This window comes from Fusarium vanettenii (genome assembly GCF_000151355.1).
Source record: "Fusarium vanettenii 77-13-4 chromosome 2 genomic scaffold NECHAsca_26_chr2_2_0, whole genome shotgun sequence".
In the NCBI taxonomy this organism is placed as follows: domain Eukaryota; kingdom Fungi; phylum Ascomycota; class Sordariomycetes; order Hypocreales; family Nectriaceae; genus Fusarium; species Fusarium vanettenii.
The window spans coordinates 53,699-66,436 of NW_003315859.1; the positions used below are offsets into that span (position 1 = coordinate 53,699).

The 12,738-nt window shown below is 53.2% G+C and overlaps 6 protein-coding genes across 6 annotated transcripts; 2 read left to right on the forward strand and 4 right to left on the reverse strand.

Annotated features, from left to right (window-relative positions):
- Positions 1–344: 344 nt before the first annotated feature.
- On the reverse strand, positions 345–1,910 carry NECHADRAFT_76935 (uncharacterized protein; the record flags this gene model as incomplete). Its single annotated transcript, XM_003043977.1, has 2 exons — positions 345–1,734; positions 1,789–1,910. The coding sequence occupies 2 exons, from the start codon at positions 1,908–1,910 to the stop codon at positions 345–347; spliced, it is 1,512 nt and encodes a 503-aa protein (XP_003044023.1).
- Positions 1,911–2,851: 941 nt separating this feature from the next.
- NECHADRAFT_76936 (uncharacterized protein) lies at positions 2,852–3,838 on the reverse strand (the record flags this gene model as incomplete). The annotated part of the gene is made up of 2 exons (XM_003043978.1): positions 2,852–3,372; positions 3,424–3,838. The coding sequence occupies 2 exons, from the start codon at positions 3,836–3,838 to the stop codon at positions 2,852–2,854; spliced, it is 936 nt and encodes a 311-aa protein (XP_003044024.1).
- Positions 3,839–5,384: 1,546 nt separating this feature from the next.
- Positions 5,385–5,564, forward strand: NECHADRAFT_34568 (uncharacterized protein; the record flags this gene model as incomplete). The annotated part of the gene is made up of 1 exon (XM_003043871.1): positions 5,385–5,564. A coding segment is annotated over one exon (180 nt), but the record flags the coding sequence as incomplete, so codon positions are not given.
- Positions 5,565–6,120: 556 nt separating this feature from the next.
- Positions 6,121–6,923, reverse strand: NECHADRAFT_34743 (uncharacterized protein; the record flags this gene model as incomplete). Its single annotated transcript, XM_003043979.1, has 2 exons — positions 6,121–6,615; positions 6,681–6,923. The coding sequence occupies 2 exons, from the start codon at positions 6,921–6,923 to the stop codon at positions 6,121–6,123; spliced, it is 738 nt and encodes a 245-aa protein (XP_003044025.1).
- A 742-nt stretch (positions 6,924–7,665) lies between these two features.
- NECHADRAFT_76938 (uncharacterized protein) lies at positions 7,666–8,724 on the forward strand (the record flags this gene model as incomplete). Its single annotated transcript, XM_003043872.1, has 1 exon — positions 7,666–8,724. The coding sequence occupies one exon, from the start codon at positions 7,666–7,668 to the stop codon at positions 8,722–8,724; it is 1,059 nt and encodes a 352-aa protein (XP_003043918.1).
- Positions 8,725–8,847: 123 nt separating this feature from the next.
- Positions 8,848–10,148, reverse strand: NECHADRAFT_91410 (uncharacterized protein; the record flags this gene model as incomplete). The annotated part of the gene is made up of 3 exons (XM_003043980.1): positions 8,848–8,952; positions 9,229–9,639; positions 9,771–10,148. 3 exons carry the CDS (start codon positions 10,146–10,148, stop codon positions 8,848–8,850), a joined length of 894 nt encoding a protein of 297 aa, XP_003044026.1.
- Between the last annotated feature and the right edge of the window lie 2,590 nt (positions 10,149–12,738).

Consider the following 12,738-nt stretch of genomic DNA (forward strand, 5'->3'; position numbering starts at 1 on the left):
CACAAAGCCCGGGCCAGGGAGTGACTGATGAGTCTCATCATCACTGCAGCCATCAGCGGTGATTTCCCATTCTAGCTCCTTGGCTGCTGCAAACCTGCGAACCTTGATACCAAAGTTCTTGAGGCGGAGAGGGGAAGATCAACAGGCAGGTGTCAGAAACCGCTCCACGAACAAGGTGATCCCGTAAGCTTCACGTTCGGTCTGCAGTGATGGTCAGACGCGGATGAAGCCGTCGAACGCATTTATCTTGATCACAATTGGCGGAATGAGATGTGATTCTGCAGAACGGCCGAGGTAAGTGACCTGAATCAATGAATTGGGGGCCACTCGGGGTCGACTCGGACTCAAAGATCGGTGAAGAACTGATCCGCTCGCTTGTGAACCTCCCCCGCCCATTCAGAAATCCCCTCAGAAGTGGAAATCCCGTCTTCCGTGACGTAGTGATCGATGAGGCTCGCGGGTATCCATTCGAAATAGATATTTTTCACGTCAATGTGGGTGTTGTTTGGGCCTTTGGTTGTCGACGGCGTGAGCCCATCCCATGCTTGCGTAACTTCGCGTGGATCATTCTCCTCTTGACCAGGCGGGTTGAACGGGAGTACCTTTTCCTTCTCGGATAATACGACGATCTTGGACTTTGGAGAGACATGCTTCGTCGTCAAGACGGCAGGCAGCGAGCCCGTCTTGTTGCTAACATTGGCCGTCTCGTTGATCAGGTCCGCTCCGATTAACACGACATCGACGTCTTTGGCAGCAACGCTGACGCTTGCGTCGGTGTATATTACCAAGCGGGCATTGACCTTGTTTTCTTCGACAAACGAGCCAATTGCGCTCGCCATCTTGACACCTTCAAAGAGCGGCCGGGATTCGAGGACACGCACCTCCACAGGCCGCGACGTCTTTGATAGCACCCGCGTAATGCCTGATGTAATGGTAGAACTGGACGAAAGGGTGAGAATTCTGAGTGGCTCGTCGCCTGAAATCGTTTGTTCTAAGAAGGTTTCGAGTGATGCGCTGACTTTGGAACCGGAGTCTTGTCGTTCTTGGGCATATTTCTCGAGTTCTGTAATCATGCCATCAACCGAGTCGGTCGAGACTGGACCTTGAGAAGGTAGCCGTTGCTCAATCAGTTTTAGGCTGGCGAGGACGACGTTGAGTATCGATGCCCCCATGCTCTCACGCCCATTCTTCCAAAGATGCCAACCGGCGAACCTGACATTCTTCCACCATTGGTCTCGGTCACCGGTGTCGAGTTGCCGAATCACCTTGATGAAGATGCCAAGTGCCTTAGAAGCTAATTGGCGTGCTCCACTCTCATGATCTGTTTGCAAAGCGGTTAGGCCCTCGGCTAGAGTCTTTCCAGCTGCTTCGCCTTGGTCAATGTTGAACCAGACCCTCCTCAAGCTCTCGAGGATCCGAGGAACACCTTGGAAGCCTTCCGACTCGTTGACTACAGCTGGGTCGAACCATTCGTAGCCCTCGTGCTCCCAGTCGATCTGGATACCGGCTTCCCCACGGCCGCCCTCCTTCTCGGACTTGAGAACGAACCCGAACGGATTGATGGTCCACTTTCTACCGATAGACTCATCGGCGAACGAAAATGGTTTGCCCTGCCTGAACAAGCGTAGCGAGTCGCTGGTGAGTGTTGTCTCTTCTTGGATCTCCCGCCATGCCGTTGCGAGAGGATTCTCATCCGTCTCTTCTACACTGCCAGAAACGCCGGCATACTTGTGCCTATAGCACCGTTAATCTTATTGCAGAAGGTCCATGTTAGTGCCATGAGCTTACTGATATGTGCTAACTTGGCCGCTACGCCGAAACAGGGCCACCTGCGGCTTCTTCGTCATATCATCTTCAGGAAACTTGAAGATGAAGCTGGACGCAACTGCTCGATGCTTGAGAGGTGCCATGTTTGTTGAAATGGTGCGGGTTCTTGGCAATGAGATAAACAATCTTGAAGTTCTGGAAACAATTGCTCGTGAGGTCATTGCGAATGAAAGTTTAGAACTGGAGATTGTCATGTCACATCTCATGAGGGAGGTGCCGTGGTGAGTTCCCGACGCCGCCGAATGCGGCCTGAGGCGCCTCATCACATGACATTGCCGTCAACAAGATGATATGTCAACTTTATGTTGCTTGATCTTCTTTGGAACATCAATTGACAAAATGAAGGCATGTGTGTAACCAAGGGCAAGATTCCCTAGCTCTCTGCCATTAGCGTGCTATTTAGAGGTGCCGTCAACACCACTTACACCAAATCGAGTCCACAACACGAGTAAGCTGAGCATCAACATCACCACCACAACTGGACCTGACACATCACCTGAACAGCAGAGCAAAAAGAAACAAGCAGCAAAAAAACATACAACAGCGGGGATTCGCTGGTCGTCACCGACCCAACTACTAATCCGCCCCTCACTGGCTTATCTATGGGAGAGCGGACGGGATCCCGAGTTCTCCAGTGGGTATGGTCGTATGTGCTAGGACCTCTCGTAAGATAGGATTATATCCTAGCATCATCTTATTATTTTCATCTCTGCCGAGAATCCCCTTGGTGTTCAACCTGTATTCAATTGGCCCAAGCTACAGAAACGCTGGTCTACCTATCAGCCCGCTCAATTGTGTTTAATGTTACTCACTCAAAGAAGACCTAGCGATGTGGACGTAAGCCTGTATCCGCCTCCCACTCTACCTGCCACAGTGAAACGGGATCAAGGATAGTGTTCTTCAGCTCCAGATGGGAAATGATGGATCGACATCGCGATCCCTGGGACTCCGATAGATCATCTGGTAGAGGGATGCTTTCGATAACGAGGTCCTGGTCTCCGCAATGGACTCTGGCGGCCTGTTCCTAATCTTCCCTCAACTCTCCCTGCCATAAATGGTCACCTCTTGCACGCTTCCAGTTTGTCCGCCATGTGATCTTGGGCTCAAAGTTTTTGGTTGAATAGCGAAACAAGGCGGCTGATGACGGGGTCGCTTTCCACAGCTCCATGGTCTTCAGTTGGGGCATACGTGATGCCGCAGCTGCTGCCGCACGGAGTGTCGTGACTAAGACGAACATCTCCCATGGCGCCTGAGGTTCCCTGAGAATTTCGCAATCGAAAGCCAGGCGACGAAGCTTGAACAAAGGAAGCTGATCGAGGGGACCCTGTCGGAGCATTGGAAAGAAATCCAATAGAAAACCCCAACCATCGGTATCTGGAGCAATAGATAGCTCTTTAAGCTCCGACATCAGTGCGAGTCTCCGCATCGACTCTGCACCTGCCATAGTACGAACTCGTGGCAAGCTGAAATCAGAGTCCGCGTCTTTGTAGATGTGAAGTCGCCTGAGCTTTGCTGGAAGGGCATCAATGACAGTTTCAGGGGAGCCTGTGATGCGGTGTTAGCCTTGAAAGGGCTGCTAGGGGTAGCTCAACTCACACAACCTCTCACTGAAGTAGTTGGAAGCTAGCCATCGCTCATCGCGGAACATCTGCAGGCGGGGGAAACTCTCCCGAAGAAGCTTGGCAAGGGCGCTGGAAGAAATGTTTCGGTAGAACTGCCGGCGAATCACGAGAGCCTTGACAATTTTGACCGTTGGGAGCACCTTTTCGGTATCAACAGGCTCACGCGATGTGTCACTCCAACGGAAGAGAGGCTTCCCAAAGTCGAACCTGAGAGGTTCCGTGCTACGGAACCTGTCCATTTCAGGTAGTTGGTATGCCCTGTATTGGTGAGAGACGACCTCTGGATATGTATCCTTGATGTACTTCACGGATAAATCGCGATGCTGTTTGTGAAACTCGCCCTTGTCAACCAAAGCTTCTCGAGTGATCCATGGGTACTTGTCATCCATTCTGAAGTCACGGTATCTGTGACGACAATCGCTTGGTGAATGTGCGCTTAGCTGTAATGTTATACCTCGGTGGTAACAGATGTGATTGCCTCTTGCAAGGATACCCAATAGTTTAGAAACGGCGCGTGTGAACCTGGCATTGTTTCTTTTCTGGGTTAGCTATCATCCGGCTTGATAGACAGGATAGAAGGCTGACTGATGAATGATGTGCCTGGGTTCACTGGTCTGACAATCCTTGCATGTGTACGGGGCAAGCTTGAGGCGAAGCCAGAGGTGTCGAATATAAAAGAGTCGGAATCCCTTTGATCCTTTGGTTACCAAGCTAAGCATGTTGAGATCGGGTTCGTCTATGACCAGCCGCCGAAAGAAGATGGGCTCAAAGAAGTCCCGCCATTGCTGCGATACGGTGCAAAATCCTGGACGGTCTTTTTTGTCGCTGTCCTCAAGGAGGATCGTAAAGATCGTGGAGCGAAGCCAATTGGGGAGCGATTCCCACGGCATGGTGCTATGGATGCTGGTAACGATAGTGGATGTAGAGTGATGAGTGTTGAATGTGACGAAGAGAGAAGTGACAGACTCATGTTAGGTAGGTAGCCAGCCGAAATGGAGGCGTATGAGAGGGAAGGAGCCATACGCGGGCTTCTGCTCTTCTAGTCGTGCCAACCTCACTCCATTGTGCCTGCGAATTGCACCCCGACAACCACGGACCCAATACCCAATACAGGTTGCCTTAGTTTTTCGATCCGTGTTTTGTACCTGGGTATTTTCTTCGCTATCAAGTACCTAATCAATAATCCCATCGGAGGGGGATGATGACGAGGACTTTATGGTTGGCATGCTGGATGACTGTATGATAGCGAATACCTGATTGCTAGTATTCGGAGTATTGTGAGGATGCAAGATGCGGGAGCGTAAGAACCCTGCTTCGGGAATCTCCAGAAGCCAGGCTCGTCCCCCCAGAGCCAAATCAGCCTTGAATCCATGGAATTTATCCACGTTCAGTTCTATTGGATGCTAGCAACTGCGGCGTCAGCTTTGCATCCTTCCTGTGTACTTGGCACAATCAGCAAGCTGACGCTCAGATGAACGATTGATCGAGATAAGCAGTTGAAACTCCTGTATAGCTTCTGGTTCACGCAGGAAAATTGATAAGTTAATTGGCTCTTGTGGCAAACAAAACGCAATCCCCCTTTGCCGCCTCATCTTTTGCGGCTCAGTAGAGGCTGAGTTTTGCGATATACGAGATCAAATCCAGGGTCTACACGTTGAAACCCACCCCCACACTTGATGACGCAACCACGTCACAGCCAACGCCCAAAAGATCCAAGCAGGGAAGCTCAGCTTTGATCCTTTTAACTTCAACTCTCGTCCTTTTGTCTCGTTAAATTCCCATCTCCTCTACTTCAATCGCATTCCAAGCTTATCCCAAACGAACAAGTACGCAATTATCATACCCCAAGACAAGCTCTTGAAGCTATACCGTTGCTAATGCTGATCCACCTGTAGATCCACCCCAAACTCTCCCTCAGCGACCGACTGTCAACACCAACACATATCCAAAATGGCTTGCGGCACCTCCTCTCTCGTCAACCGAAACGGCCCTGGTAGCGCCGCTACCTCCATCGCCGAGTCTATCATCAAGCCTGCCGAGGCTACGGGCACCAAGACAAAGTGCATCGAGTGCGGTGACTACGAATGCTGCTGTATCCCCTGCACCATTCTGTAAGGGGTATTTATCAGTGACACGATCAAAACACGACATGGAGCTTGAAAGGGGGTTTGGGCGCGTTGTTTGGGCATTGAAGCACATTACGTTCTTGCAATTTGATGCTGCGTATTTTCGCGTAGCTTCAGCGTATATATATCCAATGGACGACTGAGAAACATTTCATGATCAATTCGTTACTTATCCAAGCTCTCTGGCTTGTTGTTTGTTTGCGCCCTCGTCAGGGTGGTGCTTTGTTGTTGCTGTGATCTCACAACCTGACGGCACGCCTATACTGAATAATGCATTGCCACCGTCCGGGTCAATCCCTTCGAGCTTCGTGACTCCTTTGAGACTCCTTCTTCTCTCCCATTGATATTTCTGAATTCCCCGATTGGTTCGTCTGATGCTGGTTTGCATCCAGACCGCCTCGTAGCGTTGACCCGGTTCTCGGTGATGAGAACTGCTGACAGGACTCTCAGGAGTTTCTGGACTGTGCCCCTGAAGGCAAATTTGAGCGGTTGTGAAGTCGCACGCGTATTCTCGCGCGTGGAGGTTGCGGAGCGTGTCTTCTCGTCTAGGTAAACATCGCGTCCGTGGCAGCCCACACATCGGCATCTCTCTGCGCCGCCAGCGCAGCATAATCCTCTTCTTCTTCCGCCTGCCCAAGTGGCTTCGGCACGTTAGGCACACTCAAGCTCCCTAGGCCATCGAGCACGCGGCGGGCCTTATCCACCTGCGTCCTTATGGCCATGGTCTCGGTGCGCGTGCGGTCCAGGTGCTCCTGCATAAGGGCAATGACTGATTCGCGCGCCTGGTGTGGTCGGTACTCGTTGAGGATGTGGTGAAAGTTGATGAACAGGGTCCGGAGATCCTGAACTTTGGCTTCGGCTTGCTCTGGGTTTTGTGCCAGCGTGCCGGTGAGCTCCAGAAAGTTGAGCAGTAGTGACTTGGCCAGGCGCTTCAGCTCAAAAGCGCGGTCAAAGTGCTTCACATCCTTGGAATCTGATGGAGTGGTTGAGGGGAGGTTGGTGATTCCTTGTTCCTCGAGAGTGGGGAGCTTGTCATCCAGCTGTGAAGTAATGCATCAGCGTGTCACTCTGTAAGACTACCTATCCGTTGAACTTGACTCCTTACCATGTACTGATCGCCAAATACCCGCCAGCGTCCATCGGCTGGCTCAGCTGGCGGTTGGAGGTTGATGAGATCCTCAGGCACATCGGGGACGCGCACCGTCAATGGCTCTCCTTCATGCTGACCGAGGTGCGCTGTTCTCAACGCTTCAATCCGAGACAACCTTTCAGGCGTGAAGTCCTTCCAGAACGGCGGAGGATTAGGAAACGTCGACGAGAGCGAATGCGGCTCTTGCTGTTCGGCCATCTTTCAGCCGAGGGCGACAAGGTCACCTCATAAGATTGTGTCAAAATGAAGCCGGAAAGGCAGGCGCGTGAACGAAGACGGCCTGATGACAATCTAAAACCGAGACAAAGGTCTGAGGTTCAGCCTCCGGCAACTCGCAAACGCAAAAAGGTCCCTTGAGTTTGGTGGGGGAGTGAGACTTTGGTGGGAGGATTGGAATCCACGTGGAATGAGACCAGAGACAGCTTTGACAAAGACGAGGTCAAAGCTTTTAATGCAACAAAAATCGAGGGTTCAACGGTACTACCCTCGGCGAGGTTAAATATCACTGCGAATCAGGCCCGTTGATTTGACGGTAATTAAAATGAAAGAGAGTTACTTTAGCTACAGCCTTCCAAGAGTTGCGAATCTCTTGAGCGAGGCTAATGTCGATTTGCGCCGGTTAATTGTCGGCGGTTGCTCACCTCACACCTCTCCTCTGTTTCCGTCTCGACCACCATCCACCGCAAGCGCCTCTTGTTCTTTAACACCAAACAACGTCATATGCATTCCTCCTCTTCTTTTCTTTTCTCTTTTTCTTCTTTTCCACTTATCAATCAAACAAGTCCCCCAAAAAGGGCCCCGTTCCTTTAACGCCACATCTAATTGGCCATTTGAACGGCCGCCTTCATACGCTCTGAGTGGCCTGCTTCAACTCGTCAACATCCCTCCACACCGCATCTCCTCACGCTCGAAGCATCTTTTCTCCTCCCAAACAACATCCATGTCCGACGTGCGATCCCTTCTGCGGCAGCAGCGAGCCGCTCGCCGCATCGAACATCCTTATGCTGCCTACTCGGACGCAGGCAAGCTGCTCTGCACGCTCTGCCATGAGCACATCAAGACCGAAACACTTTGGGACTCGCACGTCCGAAGTGAAGCGCACAAGACTCGTCTAATAAAGGCGCAAACAGCAGCACCGGTCGTGCCCCCCAACGATCAAGAAGGACAAAGACAGGTGGCGCAAAAACGGAAGCATGACGACGCTGAGGATGCTACTGCTGGAAACGGGGACGGGGACGTCGAGATGGAAGATGCTGTGCGGCGGAAACGAAGCAAAACTGATGCGGCCGAGTTGGAAGCGGACAAGGAGGCTAAGGACCATAACTTGACACCACCTCGGTTGGCTAGGAGGACATCAGCCACCCCGTCGCATGGTGTCGAGCTCCAGATCCCCTCACGGCCAGCAACTCCTGCCCATCACCGTGACGGCTCCTCTGCCTCTACCCCCGGAGGCCAACCTAATCTCAATCAACAACCTACCACAACCACCCTGCCATCGCGCCGTCCTAGTACTCTGGCGACCGATGATCGGCCAACCACGACATTGCCACAAGTGGACGAGTCAGAATGGGCAGCCTTCGAGGCCGATATCGCCGCTACAACTGCCCCCTACGATGAGGATGCAGTCATTTCCGCCCCAGCCATGACAGCTCAGGAAGCTGCCGATGCTGAAGCCCAGAAGGAGGAGGAAGCAGAGAAACGCCGCGCTCAAGCCGATGTCGACCTCGAAGACGAGAAGGAAGAGGCAACACGAGCCCTCGAGGAGGAGTTTGAGGAAATGGAAGAACTCGAGGCACGCGTAAGGCGTCTGAAAGAGAAGCGGGAGGCTCTGCGCAAACGAGGCGAGAGCTTCAGCCAAGAAGCTGCCGCGGCCAAGTCTACAGGATTGGGCAAAGAGAACCTACAAACTCCAGTGGTCGAAGAGAAGGAAGATGAAGAAGAGGAGGACGATGACGACGAAGATGATGACTGGGACGGCTTCAGATTCCGAGCCGCCTAGGATCGATAAACTCAAGCATGGACTCATTTAACAGATTCTAGCCCAACCAGAGGTCTCAAAGCCGCCCCCCCAAGGCCGGCACAGGGGAAGCTTGACAGGAGCCCCCAGTTCTGTACAATCAATCTAGCCCGCATAATGTACTATACAAACAACCATGTCATGCCATGCCATACGATAGGGCATGGGATATCCATGAGAACCGCCACCCTTGTCGCTGATACCGTTATGCTAAAAGAGTGAGAAGGGACCAGCCCTCAAGACTGATCAGGAACGAGCACAAACAATGCAAAACACACGGGAAAACAACCAGGCCTAGCCTACCAGTCCACAACTGCTGGCATGGAGCACCATATTACACGCTGTGCGCTGACCATTCACAGCATCAGCATCGCCATTGGCAACTTACTGGGCAATATTTCGACCCTCGCCGCGACTGATCCTCTCCCAGAACCTGCGCAATCGCCACACGCGCCCAATCCCCCGACTCTCCTCCCATCTTCGGACACCCTCTTGACGGACCCTGACTTCACGCCTCCACTTGGAAGCGATCCACTGCCGCAGCCCGTCTCTGATCCTCTCCTTCTCAATTGCCTTCTTCCTAGCTACGATCGCTGGCGCAACGTGCACAGGTACCATACCAGGAACGCATTCCTTTGGCAACACAGAGCGTTCAACCAAGGCAGCGGCAGAAGGCCTGGCTGCTAGGCGTCGCGACAGGCGAATTGAGACCAGGGAGCGAGCAAGTCGTCGCGAGACAATGGAGGTCTGTGTCATGAAGATGGAGCGAGCAATGAGGTCAGCCAGGGACGGGCGAGAAGGTGACCAGAGAAGAGCCGGAAGATCGGTACGGACTTGACGAAGCCGGTAATGATGCAGCACAGGTGCCCGAGATATGTCACGCAGGTGATGGTTTGTCTAGATCTCGGTCAGTCTGTGCTCATAGAGCCCCTGAGCTGTCATATTCTTCTCGATTCATCAACGCAGACATCGGAAACAAGTCACAAGTGGCTCAGGACGCTTGCTGACTTTGGACGGTCTATACTCACCCTAGACGCTGATAGAAGATCACTCACGTCCAGACACCCCATGATTTGGAAAAGTACCTCATTTGGCATGCTCTCCAGGCATGGGGGGTCGAGGACTGTCCGAACATTACCTCCGCTGCAACACTCACTTCCCTCAGCCTGGGTGACAAGGCCAGCGTTGCTATGCCAGGAGGCTGGGCAGGCTGCCTCTTGCGGGAGGCTGGGAATCATCGACATGGCTGCGGGTTGGGCATCAGCGACCACAGGAATCGCAGGGCTGAAGGGTTTCCCATCCTCGACCGGGACTAAGGAGCCAGGATCATCAGAAGGAGGTGACAAGAGCGACAGACGACGTGTCTGCGAGGTGAGTTGGTCGGACGATGTGGCAACAGGCTTCATGATGGATCAAAGACCTAGGCGCGGCAGGCGACGGAGGGCGCCGAGAGTGGGCGTGAACTCAAGGGGAGTGAGACCAAAAGACGAGGTTTCTTTTTCCTCCCTTATCCGAAAGAACCTGGATCTCGGAGGCCAATTTCGCAATAGCCTTGAGCATACGGGGAGGCGGAAGAACGCGGGCAAGGGGCGGGAAGAGACAGGCGTCAGGTAGGTGTCAGGAGGCCGTCACACGCACAGCTCGGTTGTGACTCCGAAGCGATGGCCGCGATGGCTGGCCCGTGGTTCTAGCAGACCACAATTTGGGTCAGTCAATGGTCCTTTGGTACCGCCGGAAAGACGACGAGGCAGGTGACCGGTGAGGAGGAGGTGGCGATGATCTGAAAAAACACGAGAAGAAACGCGGCGCGTGAGAGAAGAGGTCGCGAAAGGTGGTCTGGCTGGTCGCAAGGCCGGGACCCCCAATACCCGATGCGTGAGAAAGAGGCAACCGAAGAAGCGGTGGGGACGGCGTGAGAGGGAATTATCTAGTATCGGCACTATTGAGCATTGGCGAGCAGGCTAGAGTAGGAGTAAGAAATGTTGGGGCTCGAGGCGTGATCCCAGAGGCCGTCGCTGATGACGTGGAAAGGCTTTGGGATGGTGGATGAGCCTTGCGTTCTAAGCGCGCCGCGCGTCTCTTAGCCGTTCGAGCACGGAAACGCTCGGCAATCGTACAGATAAGAGGCGAGATTATGAGATTTCTAGAATAGAATTGATTGCATTCAAGCAATCCTCAAGATGAGGACAAAGGTGCTGGACAAGGGCGTTTTGCAAGGCAAAACGATCAAGTATGAGGTGATGAGGCTGTGAGATCGGTCGGCCCTGAAACTTGGAGTTGAGGGGAAGTCGAGGAAAGTGGGGGCGGTCGGCGGAGAGTGGACGATCAGATTAGACTAAAGTGGGGCCGAAGCGCTTCTGCTTCGACTAATGGCGGGCGCTTGCCAAGAAGCGCCTGCCGTCAATTGGTGGGAGACAGGGATGGCACCTGCCGCGATGCCTGTCTCAGAGTTCACGAGCAATCAGAGCAGGCAGGCACTTGATTGAACGAGAAGAAAAACCGTTGCAAGTACCGAATTGATGGCCACGTTAACTGGGATTTCGTTTAGTCAAATCCCGGGGTTTGAAGCTTTGATGAAACTTTTGACTTTTTGACAGTGCAGCTCAAACGTGCTTGACCCATGCTCCTGCTGTTCTGCTCGGAATCTCGGTGAGGCTTTGGGCCCGACCAATGGACTACCACCACCTCTGCTCACTCCTTCCTTGCGTGCCCGTCAAGAACCATTCTCACACACATGATTCTCGTACCTGCCCCAGCCGGCCATCTTTGAGGCCAGCGTTCCTTCCAGTGTTGGTTCCTCGCCCGCAAGCCCTGACCGACTCGTGACTGCTCATGTTAGCACACAGCCGTGAGGCAAAACAACAAAAATTTCACGATCAAAACATAAACATCACCATCCACGATCGCCATTCACCCGACAACGACAACAAAAACATCCACAGCCTCTCCTCCCGTGGGCTACCGCAGGCATCCACCCACCCACACCCGCAACCGCACGCATACATACATACATCCACATCCGCATTTCACGTGCATATGCTCATCACCGCCACCCGGAAGATCGAATCTGACGAACGAGCAAATGTCGTCTTTTCAGGCGCGCAGGAGCCGGCGCCATGCGTGGATCGACGACCCTGCTGCTGCTACTACTGCAACTCAACCTGCACGCCTGCGTCTTGGGCAGCTTTCTTCCACCGTGGTCGACGAGCCTGGGGCTGTCGTCTCTCTTTACTCCTCGTCGCTCAACCATGCCGATGCAACGTGCGGTTCCTTGCTGTCTTGAGCTTGCACTGACGTAGCCATACTTTTCCTTTCTCGTGCAGCTCCTCCGCAATCAACGTACAGTACCCGCTTTAGCGGTCGAGGTGCATCTGCACCCGCTTCCGCCCATGCGTATCGATACATCGCCAGATGAGCAGAGTGAGCAACCTGCCGCACGCCTTTGATCACATCACATCGCATATATAGCTTTGTCGGGTTTCTTCGCCGAACTCCCGTTGCCATCGTCTTTTACCTTCACGCCCTTTCTCTGACGTGGAAATGAATCCACCCGACTTCTGCGGCCGTTTCTCCAGACCTTGACAGTCAGAACCAGGGCTCTAGACCCCAGGTGCTATCGACTGGCGGGTCCCATATGCATTCAGTGCTTTCATCACATCACAAAGTGGTCGATAACCATGTTGATTTCCACTTCATCGCCGCTTGGCTTTGCATTGTCTCGCCTGGTTTTCATCGGGCTTCACCTCCGCCTCATTCAAGGGCGTTCAAGCTCGTTTCGTCTGGTGCGGCTCGTCCTCCAGGGAAGATGTCGGCCTAACCTATCTTGGGCGACTCCCCATGGCTTGATACCGAAGTCGTGGAGGACCAGCAATTTCAATGTGCATCCGGCTGGCGACAGCCTGCTGATCAGCACTGACAGCGCACTCCGCTGCACGGCCGTTGGACTCTTCATATCTCTCGGCACCCTGATTCAATGGATCGACCGAGTTGCCCGCC